The 23,057-nt window shown below is 37.6% G+C and overlaps 1 protein-coding gene and 1 long non-coding RNA gene across 11 annotated transcripts in view; one reads left to right on the plus strand and one right to left on the minus strand.

Annotated features, from left to right (window-relative positions):
- On the minus strand, nt 1–22,660 carry CBLL1 (Cbl proto-oncogene like 1). Of its 8 annotated transcripts, none has more exons than XM_027574303.2 (7): nt 22,520–22,660; nt 21,512–21,685; nt 14,623–14,790; nt 11,238–11,338; nt 10,758–10,841; nt 6,882–6,955; nt 1–4,597 (listed from the first exon to the last, which is right to left on the minus strand). In XM_027574303.2, the coding sequence occupies exons 2-7, from the start codon at nt 21,558–21,560 to the stop codon at nt 3,562–3,564; spliced, it is 1,512 nt and encodes a 503-aa protein (XP_027430104.1). In that variant the 5' UTR covers nt 21,561–21,685; nt 22,520–22,660; the 3' UTR covers nt 1–3,561. The 8 variants fall into 8 exon arrangements, with proteins under 8 accessions (XP_027430104.1, XP_027430102.1, XP_027430101.1 ...); XM_027574301.2 differs by lacking the exons at nt 21,512–21,685; nt 22,520–22,660 and adding exons at nt 16,259–16,324; nt 20,373–20,511 and having other exon boundaries at nt 11,238–11,335; XM_027574300.2 differs by lacking the exons at nt 21,512–21,685; nt 22,520–22,660 and adding exons at nt 16,259–16,324; nt 20,373–20,511.
- LOC113911580 overlaps nt 20,578–23,057 on the plus strand; it is a 12,845-nt gene continuing 10,365 nt past the window's right edge. The window contains exon 1 of one of the 3 annotated variants that reach the window (XR_003516542.1): nt 20,578–20,700. This is a non-coding gene — a long non-coding RNA (uncharacterized LOC113911580). Of the gene's footprint in view, nt 20,701–22,019; nt 22,046–23,057 lie in introns of those variants that run through there. The other 2 variants (XR_003516543.1, XR_003516544.1) reach the window with 2 other exon arrangements.

Raw genomic sequence — 23,057 nt, forward strand, 5'->3', positions numbered from 1 at the left:
AAATGTTTTTATTAATATCAAGTATTTTCACTGGCTTACCTCTCTGTCCCCTTTAAGCGAATATCCAATATTCCTTTATTAGATTGTACATATACCGTAATAAGTAAATTCTACTTAGTTTTTAGGCCAAAATTTAACAGATTACAGTTACAAACCAGTGAGGAAAAATAAAGCCACTTTGGCCAAAATATAGTGTTTGAGTATGATTACGTCAAACTCCAATTAACATTAATATTTGATGGCTAATCTAATAATTAGAAAAGTATATTTTTCTTCTAGGTACTTGTTACTTTTTCATGTACAGCTGACCCTTCAACAGGGGTCTGAACTGCGCAAGTCCACTTACTTATACACGGATTTTTTTCGATGCAGTACAGTCCTGTATTTTCTCTTCTTTGTAACTTTCTTAGCGAGATTTTTTTCCTAGCTTCATTATAAGAATACAGCATATATAATACATATAATATGCTAAATATGTATTAATCAACTGTGTATATAATCAAGCTATTATTAAAATTTGGGGGGAGTCGAAAGTTATACGTGGATTTGACTGTGCAGGGGGGTCAGCACCCCTAATTCCCACATTGTTCAGAGTCAACCGTACTTATAATATAGGACTTTTTCGAAATTTTCATGAGATTGGACTATAGGGCTTTTCCAGAAAGAGGTAAGACGCTCTTCCAGTATGTTAGAACAAAGTCTACAGCAGCTCTGTATACCTCATATAGTAAAGTCACTTAATGTGAGTTAAAAAATTTAAGTTCAGATTATCCTTTCCACTTATATTTCAGTGGTATCTAGTTAGTATTTACACAATAATTTTGAGCAAATGGTTTTTACAGGGCAAAATGGATATAGTTTCTCATGGTTTTTGCAACTGATAGTTCCCCAAATACTGTATTATACTGAGAACAAGCATGCCACTGAAGAAATATTAACATTCAACTTGCTGGTTTTCATCTCAAAAAAAGTGAATCTAATTTTACTGTAAAAGTTGTACCAACACATAAACACAGAAAATTTTGCATTCTCCCAAATGTGTCGTCATTAGGTAAAAATTCATCTAGGCAAAATAGTATTTATGCTTCCATTTTATTGTTTTTAAGAATTAAACTGCCACCTCAGTAGTCTTAAGAGCAATATAATGAAACATACATACATTTAATTTAGACTTATGTCCATCATAGCTTCAAAGGCTTCCCTGAAAAAAGGCTGGGATTCACATCTTTTTCCTTAAGGAAAGAAAAACTAACAGTAATTTTGTTATCCTTCTACCCACCCACCCTCATTCAAACAATAACTGGATGAATTCAAGTCTAACACCATTTAAAAATTTTGTCTGCTACAACACATTCATCTGATCTGCCTCCCTGCATAACACGTATTTTTTTAAACCTAACTGAAAAGAAATCATTTTCTTAAAAGTCTATGAGAATTCTCTTAAACATGTGGAAGTTTATCATGATAGTAATTGTTTTGTCCAATACATAGGCTAAGTGGTTTCATACCACGTTCAACTCTAGCGAATTTCAGTAAAAACAGGAGAGCTCCTCATAGACAGCTGAAAAGCTCTAAAGTGAATTTGGCTATTTTCTTATTACAAGAAACAGAATGGTATTGGATTTTCAACAGTAATATTTTAACAGCTCCTAAACAGGGGCATGAAAAGGAATCAAGTTTGCACCAGTCCAAGTACCTACAGTAATATGATAGAAGCACTCACCACCACCATTTCACACTAGTTCATACTTCACTCCCACGCTTCTAATAAGAATTTCCCACTAGATCTATTGCATTAACACTGGACTCTCAAATTGCTAGATGTGAAAAATCACTCAATTAACTTTAAAAAAAAAGCGTATTTGTTATTTTCAGCTGGTCAAGGTTGAAATGATCATTGATATCATCTCTAACTTCAGCTCTAAGTTCATAGATGCCTCTGCATCTGATGATCCAAGATGAGAAACTGTTTTTTGCCTGTATCTGACAGAATTAAATGGTAAATTAGCCATCAGTTCACCCTTTGTCAAAAAGAAATGTTCTAAATTTATGCACTACAAACTAGTTAATAAATGATATCTGCATACTACACTTTTCATGTTTATATTATGCACCATTTTAGGGGGGAGGAAATACTTCACAGGGGTTTATTCAAAGGATATAAAATAATATCCTAAGAGTGTTGATTTATACATATGAGTTCTGTATAAAACGTTAAGTGGTCATCTTAGCTGGACTGTAACAAGCCCCTATAATGCAAAAGCTGACTCTAAAGGCACCTTATAAAGCTCTGAAATTCACAATTTAGTCATTCCTTTTCTCTTATACAAAATCATCTGGTAGTCTGCACTGTTGACTCCATTTTAAAACGTTCCAAATTTTATAGTGCTTAACCAATAAAAGGAATAGGAAATAATTAATAGTTTTAAAATTTCAAGTTAGAGAAAAAAACCTTATCACACAGTAATGAAACCTGAGCAACGCCAAGTTTGTGATTACAAGAACGTCCTTCATTAATACAGTATTCCTCAACGGCATTCATACTGTACTTTAAAACCCAACAGACAAGAACCCACTCAAAGCACAGATCAAACTCTACCAGGAAATGAGGAATTATACAAAGCTTATTCAGCCCTAAATATGTAGTTTAAGACAATGAGCAGAGTAGAACACACTTCATCTGAATAACACAATTTAAACAGTTCTATAAAATAATGTTACTTTAGATTAGTAAATGTGGTGCATCATGTGATTCCAACCATTCGATAGAAAGCATTAACGAGTAACAGTATCCCCCAACAGCTTGGAGCCTGTAGAGTCAATTGCTTTGGCCGGATCTTTCCAAATAATTACTAATGCCTTTTAATATTATGAACATAAATATGGAATTCCAATGTATTTTGGTGCTCCTGAGGCTGCCTAAAAATGAAAAGGCATCCAAGTGAAGTGCATTATATACTTAATATACCTCAAAATTTCAGTGCCTAAATGTGAAATAATTCTCTACCATTTAACAGTCTGCCTTACAGTAAATTCTAGTAGATTTTTACTTTTAGGATTTTATTGTAACTTTGGGAAATTAGTGGTAAAACATATGGTTTTAAAAAACAGTATGTAGCTGCACTTAAATTCACATAAAAATAGCATTTTTACAACCATTTTGAAATTTAATCCTTTTACACAGGTTAACAAAATGTATCACCAGAAAAACTAAACATTGGATTTAACAAAAGCCGTATTTTTGAAAGTGGAACAATGAAAAATTCTTCTCACATTTTTCACAGACGGTCACCTCTGGGTCAATTTAGCGCACTAGGGGGACAAAGTCGTTAAGGTACAGCTGTGCTCAACTGAGTGACTTATCTGCACTACGGTATAGTCTCAAAGTCAATTCTAAGGTCAAGATTTAAAACCATTTTAAGAGACAAGACCCTAAGTGTTTTATGGTCACCTCAGTAAGAGGTACTTTTCCTTCCCCAAAACAGTCAAAGCTTAATTAAAAGATTGACTATACGTAAGTTTTTTTTTCCTCATCAAATCTTCAGTTCAAAGTACTATTAATCATTGGTAATACGGTCTATATCTTGTTTGATCTGGATGATGTGGTCCAGGAAGTGGGGTTTGAGAAGGCGGACCCTGCATTCGTGGAGGAGGAGGTGGCCCTCTTGGTGCAGGCCATATACCAGGACTCATTCCCCCTGGTTGTGTAAATGGAGGGCTCAGAGTTCCTTGATCTTCAGTGAACTGGGGTAAAGAGTTAGGATTGTAATGGTGAGGAGGGGGTGCAGTTACAGGTGGACCACCATGTTGAGGTGGGGGAGGTCCTGGAGGAGGATGATTCATATAAGGTGGCATCTGGGCAATAATATGTCCAGGGGGAGGGGTGATTGGTGGTGGAGCAGAGGTCATTGGTGGAGGTGGAGCTTGGCTATAAACCAAGTGAGGAGTACCTGCGGCCTGGGGAGGATGTGGCATTGGATGGCTTATTGGTGGTGGAGGAGGTGGGGGTGGTGCATAATGTTGCTGTGGAGGCATAATATGATGAGGGTGCGAAACCACTGGTTGACCCTGATATTCAGGATGGTGGTGAGCAGGTGCTGGGGCAGGAGGTGGTGGTTCTCTAGCACCTGAATTTGAGTCATCCTGAATAGGGACGGTTATTAAATTGCTGTGTTTTCTTGTTGAAATACGAAAGGTTTCCTGACTGACCGAACGAGGTGGAGGTGGAGCCATGGACAACTCTGCAGGAGGCGCACGGATGTCCTCGTGGGGCTGATTATAGTGCTCGTGTGGCACGTGTTGCAAAGGAGGTGGTGGCATCATGATGTGCTGCTTTGGCGGAATGTGGCTCATATGGTGCTTGTCCGGCGGCATTATAAAGCGATCGGGGATTTCGGCTGGTGGTGGGGCAATAGGCGGATGGACGTTTTCAAGTGAAGCGCGGGCAACAGGTTTTCCAGCTCTCATATGGCGGTGGTTGATATGAGCCTGTAAGTCTCTCTGAGACAAGTATGTTCTCTTGCACCCTTGAACAATGCTACACATGAAGAGAGAACCTCGTGTACACTGCTCGATTCGCTGCACAGGATCACTACAGCTAAATTAGAAGGGGAAAAAATTGATTTACTGAAAGCAGACTATAAAAATAATATATGCCTGTTCCTAAAATCGGTTGTGGAAAATATTGCAGAAGTTCACAATTGAAAGTTGTAGTTACTGTAAGTCAACCTTTAATCTCTCCCACTCTGTGGTCTGTTCCCTATTAAGCATCAGCTTTCCACCAAACTCAGACCTCTTAATACAAAAAAAACATTGTAAGTTACAAGTGTTCATCAAACAGAATATGTTTTAAGAAAAGACCTATTCTTCCTAAGACCCAGAATGATCTGGTTGTCTCAAACAACTCTACGCTTTGCATCCTTTTGCAAAAATATCCAGAAAGGATAAACCAAAGATGTCTCATAGTCATGGAATCCAAACTTGTTTGGTATTTACTGAGCAATAAGTATGTGCTGAGCAAACAATACGAAGTAAAAGATGCTGCAAGGACTACAAAAATGAGTAAGATCATCCTCATCAGCAGGGTTCCTAAAATTCAACAACGTGAACAATTTAAATTCAAACCCTGACTATCCAGAGTCCCTTAAGGAAGAATTACCAGACAATTTTACTACGAAAAAGTATTACACACTCCCTTCTAAACTCTAAGCACTAAATTTAACTCAACGTTTTCTTATTGACTCAGGGTCAAATGTAACTTTTCTTCATTCACTGTATTTAATCCACACTTGCCTTTGGAGTCTTTGAAGAAATAGTGGAAAGAGGACTGAACAAGAAGAACTGGGGTTAAGCACCGGCTCTGTCAACTTGGAGAAGTCTTTTAATCTTTTTATTTCTTCATCTGCCATATGGGGTTAAAACATGCCCTCTACCTAATCACAATGTTCTTTTTTTTAATCTACTTTGCCCTACTTAAAAGAATATTCTAGGATAAATGAAACAATGAAAGTGACAGGATTGAATCACTAGTTAAGCACTACGTAGGCACAGACAGCTCTGATCACTGAACATGTGTGTCAGGTCATCTGAGACTATATTAAATGGCTCTCTATTCTTGATTTTGAGTTGTGTCCACACTTCCAACCCAGCTATAAGGCTGGCACTCCTTGATCCTAGCAGGCTTCCCGAGTGGCCATTTGGCACAGTTCTCATTTTTTGCTTCTACTTTGCTGTAAACTCAGAAATATCTCTACAGTAACAGGATATAAGGCACTTTGTTTTGGGCGATGCTTAAAAGCAACAGTAGATATTTATATTAACGTGCGCTGCCATTTCTTCTCTTCCTGATTTGAGTCTGTCAAACAGCTAGGCTTATGTTCTCAAATAGCTAAGGGCCAACCAGTGAGGTGCTTACTTGGGAGTTACACTTAATATCCTGAAAACTAAATTCCCTTTTAAATATTAATATTAGAACACTTAGTGAATCATCCTTTCTCTCTCAGTGATGTCAATCTTCCTACACCACAAAAAGAAACCATCCCCTGCAACTATCCACAATTTCTGTTATCAACCAATACTACCAATCTTGAGATAGCTTCTGACACAGGTTATAAAAACTCAAAAGCCTACAATTGCTCTAAGGAAGTTTGTCTCACAGCTTTCTCAAGTCTTCTATCAGGGGTTCTAAATGGATATAAAAATTCCCAATTTACTCTGGATCTTTCAAGACCATCCCAAACTGGATCAATATCAACCAAAATACCTCTAGATCTTCTTCATAACTTGTCTGAGCTGATGTCATGATGGTGTCCTAAGATATACTCGAGATATAAATAAATAAGATTTGAAGGTAATAAATAAGAGCTTATACTTAACATAGTACTTATTATATGTTAGGTGCTGCAAATATACATACTAGTTTAGTTCTAACAACAACACAGGGAGGTAGATACTATTATTAGCTCCATTCTACTGATGAAGAAACAACCTGTCACATAACTAATAAGTGGCAGAATATGGATTTGAAGCCAGGAATTCTAATTCCAAAGTCTCTGTTCTCAATCACTGCTTGATACTATCTCTCTAGTGTCCCATCAGAAAAAAACAAAAAACAAAAATACAAAACAACTGTTTTGGTTTATAACACCAATTTTGTGATGACAAATATATTTGTTTTGGCCAATCTGAACTGACAGATAATAGCTACCTAGCCCTATCCTAAGGAGAAGGCTAAGGCCAACTCTGGGCTCACAAAGAAAGATTAGCTATGTCTGCATATTTGATATCCTGCTGCTGACTTACATCATACCCTGACCTGTAACCTGGATTACAATTCATCCCATCACAAACTTTATTATTTAAAAATGTAATGATAATCTTACCCTGGACACATCTTATCTCCTTTTTTTTCATGTAAAATAGCACAGTCATAGCAAAAAACATGCTTGCATGGAATCTGTGAACAGAGACATAATAGTTAAGCACATGAGAATTTAAAATATTTCCATAAAAAATAACTGTAAGCACAGTAACCTAGACACAGAAAGCACTTGAGAACGATTCATCAAAACAAACAAACAAAAACATTTATTAAGTACTAGTTACAGAAAAGCAACAGTTAACCTTTTTCAGTAACAAAGCCCTTTAAGAATATAAGGAAAACTTTGGCCCTTTCCCCAATAAACGAATACATGTGCATCTGCTTACACTTTCTGGAAGTACAAACGCTATGAGTTTCATCCTGTGGTTCCTAGCATGTAAAGCTCCTAAACAAGCCCACACCAGCCAAAGCAATTTACAGATTCAATGCAATTTTTCACAGAACTAGAACAAAAAGTCCGAAAGTTTGTATGGAACCACAAAAGACCCCGAACAGTCAAAGTAATCTTGAGAAAGAACAAATCTGGAGGTATCACAATCCCAGATTTCAAACTAAACTACAAAGCTGTAGTAATTAAAACAGGATGGTATTGGCACAAAACAGATACAAATGAATGAAACAGAGTTGAGCCCAGAAATAAACCCATGCTCATATGGTCAATTAATCTACGACAGATGAAACAAAAATACACAATGGGAAAAATGCAGTCTCTTCAATAAATGGTGTTGGCAAACTGCACAGCCAGGAAAAGAATGAAACTGGACCACTTTCTTATACCATACACAAAAATAAACTCAGAATGGATTAAAGACCTACATGCATGACCTGAAACCATAAAACTCCTAAAAGAAAACACAGGCAGCAATTTCTTGAACAGCAATCTTAGCAACATTTTTCTAGATATGTCTCCTCAGGCAAAGAAAACAAAAGGAAAAATAAATAACTGGGACTACAACAAACTAAATGCTTTTGCACAGCAAAGGAAACCATCAACAAAACAAAAAGACAACCTACTGAATGGGAGAAGAAATTTGCAAATGATATATCCAATTAGGGGTTAATACCTAAAACACATAAAGAACTCATACAACTCAACACCAAAACAAACAAACAAACAAACAAAAAAACCAAACACCAAATAACCTGATTAAAATGCGCTGAGGACCTGAATAAACATTTTTCCAAAGAAGACATTCAGATGGCCGATAGGCAAGTGAAAAGATGCTCAACATCACTAATCATCAGAGAAATGCAAATCAAAACCACAATAAGATATCACCTTACATCTGTCTGAATGGCTAGTATCAAAAAAAAGACAAGAAATAATGTGTTGGTGAGGATGTAGAGAAAAAAGAACCCTCAACTGCACTGCTGGTAGGAATATAAACTGGTGCAGCCACTGTAGAAAACTGTATGGAAGTTCCTCAAAAAACTAAAATTTGAAGTACCATACAATCCACTAATTCCACTTCTGGGAATTTACCTGAGGAAAACGAAAAACACTAATTCGAAAAGGCATATGCACCCTTATGTTTATTGCAACATTATTTATTATAGCCAACATATGGAAGCAACCCAAGTGTCTAATGATAGATAAATGGATAAAGAAGATGTGGTACATATACACAATGGAATATTTAAAAATTATAAAATAATAAATAATACAAAATAATAATACAATAAAAGTAATAATAAATAATACACACTAAAAATATATATAATTGGGGGGGTGGAAGGGATGGGGTGGCTGGGTGACAGACATTGGGGAGGGTATGTCCTATGGTGAGCGCTGTGAATTGTATAAGACTGTTGAATCACAGACCTGTACCTCTGAAACAAATAATATATTATATGTTAAAAAAAAAAAGAAGATAGTAGGAAGGGTAAAGTGAAGGGGGGAGAAATTGGAGGGGGAGATGAACCATGAGAGACTATGGACTCTGAGAAACAAACTGAGGGTTCCAGAGGGGAGGGGGGTGGGGGGATGGGTTAGCCTGGTGATGGGTATTAAAGAGGGCATGTACTGAATGGAGCACAGGGTGTTATACGCAAACAATGAATCATGGAACACTACATCAAAAACTAATGATGTAATGTATAATAATATAATAAAATAAATAAAAATAAATAAAAATAAAAATACATATAATTAAAAAAATACACTTAAAAATTAAATCTTGCCATTTGCAACAACGTGGATGCACCCAGAGGGTGTTGTGCTAAGTAAAGTCAGTCAGAGAAGGGCACCTGCATGGCTCCGTCAGTTAAACAACCGACTCTTGATTTCAGCTCAGGTCACGATTTCAGGGTCATGAGATTGAGCCCAGCATCAAGCGCCATGCCCAGCAGGAGTCTGCTTGAGATTCTCTCCCTCTGCCCTCCCCCACCATGAGCACATGTGCACTCTCTCTCTAAAATAAATAAATCTTTTAAAAAAACATAACAAAGAAAGACAAATACCATATGATTTCACTCACATGTAGAATATAAAAAACAAAACAAACAACAACAACAAAAAGAGAAACAGTCATAATAAATACAGAGTACACATTAGTGGTTGTGGCAAAATAGGTGAAGGTGATTAAGAGGTACAAACTTCCAGTTACAAAACAAGTCATAGGAATGAAAAGTACAGCATAATCAATATTGAAATATATTGAACTATATTATACAATACTGAAATATAGTCAATAATACTGTAATAACTTTGTGAGGTGAAAGATGGTAACCACACTTATGGTGAGCACAGTGTAATATATATAATTGTCAAACCACTATGGTGTACACCTGAAAACTAATTTAATGTCAACTATACTTCAATTAAAAATAAAAAAATTAGGGGCGCCTGGGTGGCTCAGTTGGTTAAGCGACTGCCTTCGGCTCAGGTCATGATCCTGGAGTCCCTGGATCAAGTCCCGCATCGGGCTCCCTGCTCAGCGGGGAGTCTGCTTCTCCCTCTGACCCTCCCCCCTCTCATGTGCTCTCTCTCTCTCACTCTCTCTCTCAAATAAATAAATAAAAATAAAAATCTTAAAAGTAAATAAATACCCTTAAATATGTTTAAAAAATAAATAAAAAATTAAAAAATTAAAAATTAAAGAAAAACCTCCCAAAAAATACCATAACCATGTTTTATCTTATCCTGTTCCTCTTGAAACTATTCCAAAGCAATAAAATAAGAAATATCTCCTACGTTTAATATAAGTAGCATTTTTCTCTGGCAGTTAATAAACTTATAAAAATCCAAAAATAAATCAGAAGGACGGGGTAAAATGATGTTAAACCATTTTAAAATTCACAATCCACATTACTGTTATTTAGTTATGTTATACAGCAAAGCAAGAGTGTACAATTTATGCCCTCTACCAGCAGATATGTTACTGAGTTCAATTTTTTTTTCAAACACAAATGAAAAACTATCTTTTTTTAATGGAGAATGTGTCAAAATTACTATAAAATTACAGCGAGGGGGTTGTAATTGTTTTTAATTATTAGAATTCAACTCGCCAAAATTCTAAATATTATTAGTTTTACATTAAAAATTATAACCTTCAGAAACGAGTAATTGACTTTATTCTTTAAACAAGAAACATTTTTCCTTAATAAACTATAATAAATGTATACTAACAACTATCAAACAGTCCAAAGAAGTTAAGTTTTCAGAAGTTAGTTTCCTTAGTAATTTTTAAGCAAGTCAAGAATTTGTCAGTTATATTAAATACATGTTATCCCAAAATTTCCCTTAGCCATTTCATACTTATTTAAAAATGTCACAAACTCAGTATTCAACCGTGATAAACCTATCTATTTAAATTTCAGAATCCCATCTCTATGCAAATTTTACATTTACTAAAACATTTAATTTAGTGATACTTACCATTCGCCCATAGATTTTAATAGGCAATCCACATTTGTCACAGAAATGTACTGGTGTATCATCCTTTTCACCTAAGATGTTTATCTGTTGAAATGATATAATTAAAATTTCCTTTTTAAGCATTTCTAAAAATTGTATTTATAATTATGCAATGAATTGGTTAGTATTTATAAAAGTTCTTAGAACAATTAAGGGTTTCTTGGTATAGTTCCTATATATTCCACACAATTAGCTGTGCCACTGTTAGGTTTTTTTTCTCTTAGTGTTTATGGTTATTGATTTTACTTCACTTTACTGATAATTACTTCAAATTATTTTTGAAAATAGTGGAAACAGGGGCATTAATAAATGAATCATTTGAGTGTTCTCTAAAAAGCATAACAGCTGCAATAAAAGCTCAAACCATTCTTTTTTCTGATTGTTCTAATAAAATACTTGATATTTTATTGTTCTAATAATATTTTTTATTTTTAGTTATACCTGGAAGTCCCAAAAAAGGTGTCCAGGAAATCTTCGCTGATTTCCAAAAAGCTCGCCCCCTTTACAGTCATACCGTTCTTCTTCGTTATAATCAAATCCTTCTGAGAAAAGAAAGTGTTAAAGATTAACTTTTCAAAGCCTAAATTTCATTTTGGAAGTACACGTATATGGCGCCACAGACCTGTTCACCGAAAAGCCTATCTGAAGCCTTTCAAAGCTCTTCTAAGGACAAGATAATCAACTAGTTCAAATTGAGTTTAAAATATCAGCTAGAAATGATCTTGGCAACCATCTAGTCCAACTCTCTTACTTCACGATTGAGAATACTGTAGCATTGGGACCCATAATAACTTAACACATAGATTAGTGGTAGAGCCAGAACAGACCTCAGAACTCTTCACTCCCATTCAAGTGCTCTTATTAACTCATCAGACTATCTCTAGTTTAAACTTCACTAATTACCATCATCACACTTGTTGCACAAACTTTTAAGATACTGATCACCACTTACTCTAATCTTCCTACAAAAGTGGTATCATGCTGCAAGAGGCTGATTTCATTGCCATTAAGTATATAATGGAAACAAAGAATTCTTCAGGTTTTTTCTTATGACTTAGTAAATTAGGTATCCTCTCCTTCAGTCTTAAAACTGAGCCTGATTTTAGAAACAACAACATATTCATACTTCATCCTTTCAGTTCAAACCTCTCCCTGGTTTATCAACCAAACAGCGGAAACCATATCATATCTATTTACAAGTATCCTCTTCTACATTGCATGTACCAATAAAGTTACGAAGATCAAATGGGTTCAATTTCTCTAATCCTGATCATAATCTTCTCATCTCATACAAAAGAACAGACAACCAAGGGGTAGTCTGATGGTAATTCTAGGTAGAATCCAATTACCTAAAGTAAAGCTGAGAAGACACATCTATCCCTCCAAAATGCCAGGCTTCTCATGTCTCTTTTGGCCCTAGAACTGGTAAAATGAGTAGCCCAAGCACACAAGTTTTAACTTTACCCACATGGCTAAATTACAGCACCTGTGTATGGATAGGCACATGGGCAGACACACAAATACAATGACGCAAGAGTTTTTCAAAGCTGATAGAGACACATCAGTGCACTGCTAATTATCTCCAATACAAAGGAGATATAAAGATATAAAGTTCAAAGTTATAAAGCTACAAATGAGTGACCATAGACTCTCAATTGACCCATTTATATCTTATAAAACCTGCTGTCATCTAAAACTCAAAATAAGGAAAATCAATTCCTCTTATTTATCTAAAATGCAGAAAGCAACAAACAAGGAAATAAGGAACACATAATCATTTATCAGAGTAGTTCAACCTATACTCCCATCCTTAAACTACATACTATATATATTCACATAGATATATCAGCACCCAAACTCCCTATTTTGATCAATGCCTAGGAAAAACACCAATCACTTATTATTTTTTTACCCCAAGTAAGTGAATCTGAAGTATTCAAAAATTATCTTCGGCCTCAGTTTGCTGTGCTGAGAGAGAGAATAACAGTAGTTCCCTCTAGAAAGGGGGGTGGGCTTGGGGAGTGAGAGGAGAGGGAATGGAGGGGCATCTGACAGCAAAAGGATAGAAGGGGGTTTTTAGCTTTTTTGCCTTGTTTGGATTATTACAACAAGAATTTATTTGCGTATTAGTGGGTAGTTTTTAGAAATTATTAAAAGAAACCGAAAGACCAAAGAGAGGGCCCCCTAGGTTATGGGATAGTGCGGCAGCAGCCCTAAGTTGCTACCACCATGACTTAGAACATTTGACTTCAAATGTACTTGTTCAGATGGGGAGAGATACCCTACAATACAAGGAAGCATAATATGAGGTATAATTAAAATAGTTTAATTCCAAAAAAGAAATACAGACAGACTGCTGGAAAAGAACAGAAAATCTAGAAACAGACATACATAAATACGTTTAGACATTTAATGTATGATAATGACGGGATACCTATTTGGCAAAGAGAAGACAAATCACTCAATAGTTGGCACAAACAGCTAGCTGTTTCAGAGAAAAAATAAACAGAGCCAAACTCCACTTTATTTTTTTAATAACCAAATATATGTCCATAAATGTTCCAATGCCAGCTAACTTTTTTTGTAAAAGGCTAGATAAGTGAATATTTTAGGCTGTGCTGGTCTCTTGTAATTACTCAACTAAGCCATTATAGTGTGAAAGCAGCCATGAACAGTACTTAAATGAATGGGCAATAAGACTTTATAAAAACTGGGCTGCATTTGGTCCACAGGCCATAGTTTGCTGACCCTGTACTAAAGGGTAAGACGGGAAAACTATTTTATGCTCATGAAATAGGGAAAGGCCTTTCTATGAATGTTATAAAACCCAGAAGTCATAACAGAAAAGACTGGATTGGTATCTGACTACACAGAATCTTCAAACTTCTATACAATAAAAACTATATATATAAAATGCAAAAGACAAATGGTGAAGATACACAATATATGACAAAGAGCCAATTTGTACATTAATTTGTAAAGAACTCATAAAAGCCAATTTGTAAAATAATTTGTGAAGAACTCATAAAAATCAAAAGACAACAAAACAGAAAAAAAATGGTTAAAGGATATGAACAGGTAGATCCTAGGTAAAAGATACATACTATGAGAAGATATATACATAACCCCACTCATAATTAAAGAAATGTGTATCAAAACAAAAATTTTAAAAGGGTAATAGTCCCAATATTGGTGTGTGGGAATATAAACTGATATATTTTCTTGAGGAGCTATTTGACAATTTCAGTTAAATTCTAAAATGCATAGTATCCATCAAGTTATAAAATACCCAAATCAGGCAGTTTAAATTCTATACCAAGTATACATGCTAAGCTACATGTACAAGAATATTTACTACAACATTGTTTTTAACAGCAAAAAAGTTAGAAAAATTACTAAATTATGGCATATCCATAAAAAAATATCTACACCTATTTTCTTAAATGAGTACATCTGTACATACTGATAAACAGCAAAATTTCAAATGCATCTTACATGCAAAAAGGGCAGTTATACATTAAAAAGTTACTATAAAAATTATTTTGGTGAAGTACTGTCAAGGTAGAGGAACAAATTTCACTTTTAATATTATGTTTTCTGCAATATTATTTAGGTTTTTTTTTAACAACATGCAGTGTTACTTTCAATAACAAAAGAAAAAAACAAAAATATTATAAAGGAAGAGAAAAAGTACATGCCAAAATGAGAAGTCAAACAAAAAGACTACAAAATGAAGACAGTAAGATAAAAAAAAGACCACAGGGATTATTTGGTGGAATGAGATACAAAAGACAGACCTGTGGACTTGTCAGTTAAAACAAATTACCTTCATCACCAGGCGGAGCCTTTGCAGGCATCCTGTTTATAGTCCTTGGAGTTCGAGGTGCAGTTTTGGCTTTGTTCCCTTGTTTGGAGATGAGCTTTATAGGAATTCGTCTTCGAACATCAAGACCACCCAATGATCCAGAACTATTAGTGCCTTGTAACTCATTATCTATGTCAGAAGAGAAAGTTGTAATTTCTTTTAGTTTTCCTTTTTTGAAGATTATTCTGCCACAGGTATTAAAGTTACATACCCAACATTATCAAGGGCTAGATATCTGGGCTCTGATTTTAAATATTATGTTATATAAGTTTAAACACTAACTTTCTCTGTACTGGATAAAACCTTAATGCAATGCTTTTTGAGACACAGAACCCTTTAAAAAGTTGACAAAAGTTATAGAACCTCTCCCTAAAGTAGATAATAAAAAATTTCATGATTCCAGAAGTTTACAGAAAACATAAAAAACTTTTCATAAGCCCAAGATAAGAACTTCTGTCTTTAACTAGAAGAGATTTTTTTCAAAGAAAAAAAAAAGAGTAAGAGGAAGGAGGAGGAAAAGAAAGAACATCATCCCTATTCTCCAGCAAGCACACAAAACACTTGTTAAGTCAGTGAATCTACACTAGGACAATCAAAAAAAAAACAACACAAAACTACACTCACAATGGCAAAATTAAAGAAATAATGCACCTGAAAACGAAGTTAGTTTTAAGGAAGGTGATTATTTCCTTAGGGGTAAAATAGTTTTTCTAAAAAGTATTCAAGAATAGCAAAAATTATTACACCATTTAATAGCAGAAATATGCAATAATGTATTTGTGCTATAAACTTTCTAGATATATAATGAGTGTTACTCTGAGCAGCATCATGATGGAAACTCTAAACATTAGAGTTTAGGTGGATGCAAGGTTTCTGTGACTAAATTAGATCTAAATAGGGACACTTTCTAAGTCCAGACTTGTTATTAGCTATGAAATAAATTAACTCATTTCTCATGAGTAATAGGAGCATTATTTCATAGAACTGACTCCATCTGAAGGTTGTCTCCCTTTTTTTCAAGTCTATGACAAAATATTACAATACAGAAAATATTCACCTTTACCTACTAAAGACACAAAGGAAAATGCCCTAAAATAGGAAATGCAAATAAAATAATTTTTTTAAAGATTTTATTTATTTATTTGACAAAGAGAGTGAGTTAGCGAGAGCAGGAACACAAGCAGGGGGAGTGGGAGAGGGAGAAGCAGGCTTCCCACTAAGCAGGGAGCCCGATGCGGGACTCGATCCCAGGACCCTGGGATCATGACCTGAGCAGAAGGCAGACGCTTAAAGACTGAGCCACCCAGGCGCCACCCAAATAAAATAATTTTTAAAAAGTAATGTTTTAAATGTGACAATTTATTGAACTGGCCCTGCAGGAGATAGTACAATCAAGACTGATAGGCACACTGTTCACATTACATTCAGTAAACCCAAATTTGGAAGTAGTAACCTAGTACTAATGACCTCCAAGGCTACTAGGATCATAGACACATGTTAAATTCACATCAATTTACACTCTTTCCGAACAATATTTATTTTAAGTTTTATTTATCTAAGTAATCTCTATACCCCACATGGGGCTCGAACTCACAACCTCGAGATGAAGAGTTGCACACTCTTCTGACTGAGCCAGCCAGGTGCCCCTCTTTCTGAACAATATCTAGAACAAAATGCAAAATAGGTCCTTAATAATTAATTTAAATATCTTTCAGTCTACTTTCTACTATTACTTTTACAATAGCTAATCCTCAAAGAAAAAATTCATGGAAAGGAATTACATGGGCCTAACCCTAACCCGAAACTCAACCTGGTCAACTTTCAACACTTCACAAAATGTATTAACAAGCTGAATAATGTATTTCATCTGCTTCCATTCTAGTTATTTATGTAAAAGTACCTACAAGCAATGTAATACCCAAAGGACAGACATGAATCAATTTCTTTTTCTTGCTCAAAAGGTATTCCTGATTTTTCAATAAACTAAAAAAGCAAGTTAATGTAGACAGATTTAGCAGTTCAATGTTGTCCTTCATATATTAGAAGGACTCAATGGTTTTACCTAGAGGAATGACCAAAATACCAACACTTCATTACTGCAAATCCTTTTCCCACCACCCTGAACACTTGTCACAATGGTTGCTTGCTTAGCCTACCACAACTTTTAGGAAGTCCACTGCCCCTTAACACCTTGCCACCTACCTCACAGATTGCAAGCCCATAAACAAAGCACAGCATTTAAGAGTGACATCACTCTGGGTTTGTCTTTTTTTTTTTTTTTTATTAAAAATCAGAAAATACAGCACAATTTCTTATTTTAATATACCAACTAAATATATAAAGCCCATAAGCACAAAAGTTCTTGGATATTACACAGAAAATGAGAACTAATGCTGTAAGTGGTCATTTATTTTTCTTTTTTCTTTTTTCAAGATTTCCTTTTTAAGTAATCTCTACATCCAATGTGGGGCTCAAACTTACAACCCCAAGATTGAGTCACATGCTCTACTGGCTGAGCCAGCCAGGTACCTCTTTAACTTTGAGGCCATTTAAGGCGAATCCACTTTAAAAAGGACTAGCAATTGGGTGCCTGGGTGGCTCAGTTGGTTAAGCAACTGCCTTCGGCTCAGGTCATGATCCCAGGATCCTGGGATCGAGCCCTGCATCGGCCTCCCTGCTCGGCAGGAAGCCTGCTTCTCCCTTTCCCACTCCCCCTGCTTGTGTTCCCTCTCTCACTGTCTCTCTCTCTGTCAAATAAATAAATAAAATCCTTAAAAAAAAATAAAAAGGACTAACAATTTATATTATAGTTTTTAAAAAAAATATTCATTTAGAATTTTATCCTGAATTAAAGGAACCAAGAAATATTTTACAAAATTTAGATTTCAGTTACAACTAAGTGCTGACTCTTAGAACGACCAAAGAATGAATCAAGTGTTAATCGGAGTTTCTTGGAGTAGTTTTTCCTAGCAAAATTCTATTAGAACACTACAAGATAGCCTTCATTTTATGTTTGACTTTTCAGCATGACCATAAATTCAGTCATTTTTGTGTATAATATTCAAGGATTTCAATTTCCCCAAGAGCCTCTCTTAATCCTTTGACATTAAAATCTTTCTTTTCAGATGCCTACCTAGTCATGTCTTCAATCAACTGGCATTTCCTCACTTGCCAATGATTTTTATTTGTGCTTCAAAAAGTTAACAAATTCATGTTTATGAATTCCATGAAAACCTCTATCTTTTGCAAGGTTTATAATCACAATCAATATACAGCATATGATACCATTTCCTGGTATGAAGCAAGGACAATGACTTATAACAAAATTAAAAGAATAGAAAAAAGAGGCGCCTGGCTGGCTCAGTTGGTAGAACATGCGACTCTTGACCTAGGAGTTGTAAGTTCAAGCCCCACGTTGGATGTAGAGCTTACTTAAAAATAAAATCTTTAAAAAAAGAAGAAGAAGAAGAATAGAAAAGGAGCAGCAGTGATATCTATATCCGAGCAGGAACTAATTTTTTAAGTGGTTGGTTCATTTGTGAATATTTTCATATCAGGATGACTCTTTCCTTTCTTTGGCAACATTTTAACTTAGAGAACTAGGATAATAAATACTCAGAGACACACCCAGCAATACTACAACTTCTTAACGTAACACCCTCTAAACTGTGGAAGGGGCTTGACCCCAAATTCTAGTAAAAGGCTCTAATGAGAAATGTTTTGCTCAAGTTGCATGCTTGAGCAAAACTTGTTTCAATTCTACAAAATTTCCAAATACTAGAGTTCCTTACAGCCTGGTTCTCGGCCCTCTTCTCCTCTGTATTCTCATTCCTTAAGTGATCTCATCCATCCTCATTCCTTAAAATATTAGCTATCTGGTCATAAGTCTCAAATATGTATTTTTCAACCCAGATCTTTCCTCTGATCTCCACCTGACAGCACCCCTTGTATGTCCCAGTAAACAACTCATACTTAGCAGTCCAAAATCTTGTTCCCAAGTCTCACCTTTACCACTTAAAAAAAAAAAAAAAGTCCATTTTCCTCCAAAGTTTTCCCCAACTTAATAATGGGCACCACCTAGCTGCTCAAACCAGAAACCTAGGCATCTCTCCTTTCTCTCACAAAGCTCCTATTTGAGTTCGACCACCAAATATTGAATCTGCACACTCCCCTTTTCCCTAAACCAAGCCAACTTCACTAAGCTGAGCCTCTCTTCTTGTCTACTGCAATCACCGTCTAAATTGTCATTCTCCATGAACAACTTATTGTATTTTTAAAGGAAATTATGTTCCTCCTGTACCCCTGTTCCATGGCTTCACACTGCACTTACCATGGCCTTCAAAGTCTTGCACGATCTGACTCCTCCCTTCCTTTCCAATCTCTTAGGGCTCTGCTCTTCTTGCTAAGCTGCAACTGACTTACCTCTAAAAGTTTTCCTTCCTCAGAGTCTTTGTATTTGCTGAAATGCTTTCCTCCTAATTCCATAGATGGATTCTTCTCATCCATCAGATCTCAGCTTATAAATACTACCTTTACATAAAGACCCTCCCTGACTACCCTCTCTGAAGCTTCCTCCTATTAGTCTTTACCACAGACACGGTTTCATTTTTTTTCAAAGCACTCATGATCTGTAATGTTTAGGTTTTTAAAAAAACTTGTCTATCGTGTCTTCCCCAACAGAATGTAATCTCCATGAGGTCAGGGACTCAGTCCGTCTTGTTTACAATTCCATCATCCCATCTCCAGGCAGAGAGGTATCTACCATATATTATGCTGACTAGCACTCACTACATTCTATAGAGATATAATTTTATATCACTATGTACAAAATTTTTTATTTTTTTAGAAAGAGAGCACAAGCAGAGGGAGCGGCAAAGGGAGAAGCAGGCTCCCCACTGAGCAAGGAGCCCAATATGGGACTCGATCCGAGAACCCTGGGATCATGACCCAAGCCGAAGGCAGACGCTCAACTGACTGAGCCACCCAGGCATACCTTTATGTACAAAATTAAGTAGGTATTTGATGACTGAGAACATCCTAACCAATACTTAATACAAAGAATATCCTTTTTTCCTACTTACGATATGGCTGATAGAACTGTACGGAACACTAACTCCAAGTGCACCCATTCAATATCCAAAAAACACAAAAAAGAAAAAGCCAAACAACACATAACGAAGAGCGCAGTCATTCTTACTTGAGGAAAGAGATAAGAATATCTTGAATTTAAACTCTCCTTTGTAAACGCCCCCAAATGATGAGTAAGGACCACAGCCGAAGCGCGGGGCACGCTTTGGGCTCAGGCAGAAAAGCCGCTCCAAGTATGATTCCGGAAACCATATCCAACTCCCTTCTCTCACCTCTAATCCATGAAGGACCGGAGAGACAATAACGACCGGCAGTGACCACCGCAGCACCCGCCCAAGGCTAACTGAGACAGCAGGAAGTCTCCAACCCACTCCCGCGCATCGACTCCCAGCGTAATGAGGCTTCCCCGACTCGGAGACTGGAATCTACCCGCCAGTCCCCAACACGTAGAGCAGAGCACCCGGGATGAGAAAAAAAGGAGCCAGCGCTCTCTCGTCCCCACGAGGCCCGCGCCGCCCACCGTCTCGGCTGGGAGCTCAGCAGAACCAGAGAAGCGGCTGTTGCCGGCACCGAGGCTGTAGGTACCACACCGGACCGTAGGCCGGGAAGCAGCAGGCCCTTACCGGGCACGGGGAGGGGTCTGTGAGATTCCTTTCTCACCGCCACACCCCAGTGCTGTAGGGCGAGCGTATCCCCTCTCTGCCCGCTGGGCAGCCAGTCCCAGGCCGGCCAAGGGGGCATGGAACCGGGACCCCCACTGCCTCCGCCTCCTTACCAGTGTGATCCATGATTCGGCTCGCAGGGCACAGTGGGAGCGGAAGTCAACCGCGCCGGAGTCGCAGGGAGCGCGTGCGCTCTACCTTCCCGAGCCCGGGAGGCGGAAGTGCGACCAAGTTGCCGCAGCTTTGGCCTCCCCAGGTTTCCTTCTCTCTCATCCACTACCCAACTCCGGTGAGGGAATCAGGCATAGTTCGGGGAGAGGGTGACAAAGAGGGTACGCGAAGAGCTTCCAGGTTGAGGTTGCTAAGCCTTCTCCTCACGTGCTTCAAGAGAGAGTAGCCTTTAACTGTGGGAAGGAGACCCACGGGAACGGGGGATGGGGAGAGCTGTAGCAGCCGGAGGAATAAGCTCGCGGCAGGTAAGGCGGCTGCCCGCCTCTCCGCGGAGCGTTGCCTTCTGGGATTTGTAGTGCGCTGGGGCCCTGGAGGCGGCCAGGTCTACTGCGCAGGCTCGGCCGTTGGGCTGGCCCCACCTCGGCGGGCGGAGTAACGGTTTGGAATCCCCCCGAGTGCCGCGAGCGCCTGTCTCCTCCGCCGGGTGCAGGGAAAGTGTAAACACGCGCGCTCAGGAAGGCGTCGTGCAGTGGGAGGTTTCCCACGGGATGGCTGAGCTGGGAGAGAGAAGAGAAAGGCTCTTTGCTTACTGTCTAAATTTTGCTTTGTCCTGACGAGCTCCGCAGACTCTCGTAGAGCCGACTTGGTATACACCCCTGTTCCCACCGCTTGAGTTTCTAACAGTTGAAATACAGAACGCTTGACTAGCGCTCGTTTTTTAGAGCTGGGAGCGCCCTGACCACCTAAGGGCGCAGGGGACCCGCAGCTGCCCCTCCGGCGGGAGACAGCGGCAGGAAAGCGCGGAGCGGAGCCCGAGCAGGGGATGCACGCGCAGTGAGGCGGAGAGAGCGGCGGGGCTGGCTGGCTGGGAGAGGGTGAAAAGGAAAGGCCTAAAATGAGGAAGAGAGAGTTAGCACAACAGGCAGTACCTAGTTCCAGTTCTTGGTCCCCGGGGGTTGTGGTTGCGGCTGCCTTCATCGTCCTCAGCCAAAACAAAGGAAAGTGCCACAGAGTGGTTCCTGGGGACCTTCACTGCGGTCTCCACCACGCCGACTCGGCTCATTTGTGTCCACTCCTTTCTCCGGCCCTTTACACTTGGTGCTCTCGGATGAGTAGAAAGGAGCACAATTAGGAGAAAACACGAGCTTGGGAGCCGAGGGATTTGGGTTCTATTCCTGTCGTCCCTTGGTGACGACATCATTACCTTGGGTTGTTCACGCTTTCAGTGCCAGATCACTGGATCAATAGATTATTATTATATTGCCCTACGAATAGAAATGTTTCCGCGGTACTGAATTCTGGAATTCAGTGTGTGCAGCGGTGTGTTGTATCTATAGTTACGCAGTAACAGCTTTGAGTCATAAAGATCAAAACAAGTGTTCTGTGTTATCTGGTGAATGTTTTATTGGGGTCTTCAAAAAGACTTCCCGGCTATATCTGAAGCTTTATAAGCAAGTTTTTAGGTACAGTTACAACTAAGGATAATTGTGAATCAGAGTTACGCCTGCTTTTGTTGAAATGTACATTTCTGTATTACTAAGTGGTTTCCAAGATGCTTTCAATTGCTGAGCTTACTTTTTGTTTTGGAGGTTGGAGGAAGTTTAGCCATACTTTCCCATTTCTCTGAATACAGTGCTGATATAATCGGGTATTTTTCACCCATTCGAGGTACAGAAGAAGGTAGTTTTCACCTAGGAGGTGCTCTTTTTGTTTTTTTCCTCTCTTCATATTTAGCCTGTCAGCCATACTTCAAATTAATGCAAATCCAGGCTCATAATGGTATTATTAGCATCTGCTGATGCGCATATTTAAAGAATTAGAATAAAAAAGAGCCTTCAAACTATATTTTACATCATTTAGTCTGTAAATCAGATCAGAAGTTGTGTCAGCATTTTATGGTGCATCAAGTTATGAAAATTTACTGAGGGAACACTCACTTATTTTAGATTTCCTGTTGATAAAATGTTAGACAAACATTTGTTGAATTATTTGACATCTGTTGCTTTCATGCACTCCTTGTAGCATCTATGCTCTATATTCATTTCCCCCTTAGCTGTAGTTGTCTCACTTTATCAGGGCGGTAGCAGTGTGACAAATTAATCTCTTTACCTAAACTGATAAGTGAAACTGTGCATAGACTTTTATTTGATTACTGCTGTCTGATATCCATTGTTGGTGACCTCTGTGCTGTCATCACAGTTTATTAAGTCAACATTCTTAGTATGCTCTACGTGCCTTCTATGAAATAACCTGTTATTATTGTTATTATATCTAAACAACTTTTATAAAATGGAAAAAAACTAAAAATAAAATTAGCAGCATGATTTAAAACAACAACAACAACAACAACAACAAAAAGTTGGCATTCATATTTATTTTATAGCTTGGTGCTGTCCTGAGGTTTATAAAAACGAAACATCTTAGTAGTGGGAGATCTGAAGCACTGAGGTGCATATTTTCATCTGATAGACCCGT

Source organism: Zalophus californianus, chromosome 12, assembly GCF_009762305.2.
Source record: "Zalophus californianus isolate mZalCal1 chromosome 12, mZalCal1.pri.v2, whole genome shotgun sequence".
Classification (NCBI taxonomy): Eukaryota; Metazoa; Chordata; class Mammalia; order Carnivora; family Otariidae; genus Zalophus; species Zalophus californianus.

What these genes read in the sequence shown, in the direction of transcription:
- CBLL1 (XM_027574300.2), bottom strand. Translation starts at nt 20,490, where the DNA reads ATGCCCCCTTGGCCGGCCTGGGACTGGCTGCCCAGCGGGCAGAGAGGG. An exon ending in GTGCAACTCTTCATCTCGAG is followed by an intron (nt 14,791 to 16,258) that starts GTTGTGAGTTCG and finishes CTTCTGACATAG; the next exon opens with ATAATGAGTTACAAGGCACT. An exon ending in ACCTTTTTTGGGACTTCCAG is followed by an intron (nt 10,842 to 11,237) that starts GTATAACTAAAA and finishes TCATTTCAACAG; the next exon opens with ATAAACATCTTAGGTGAAAA.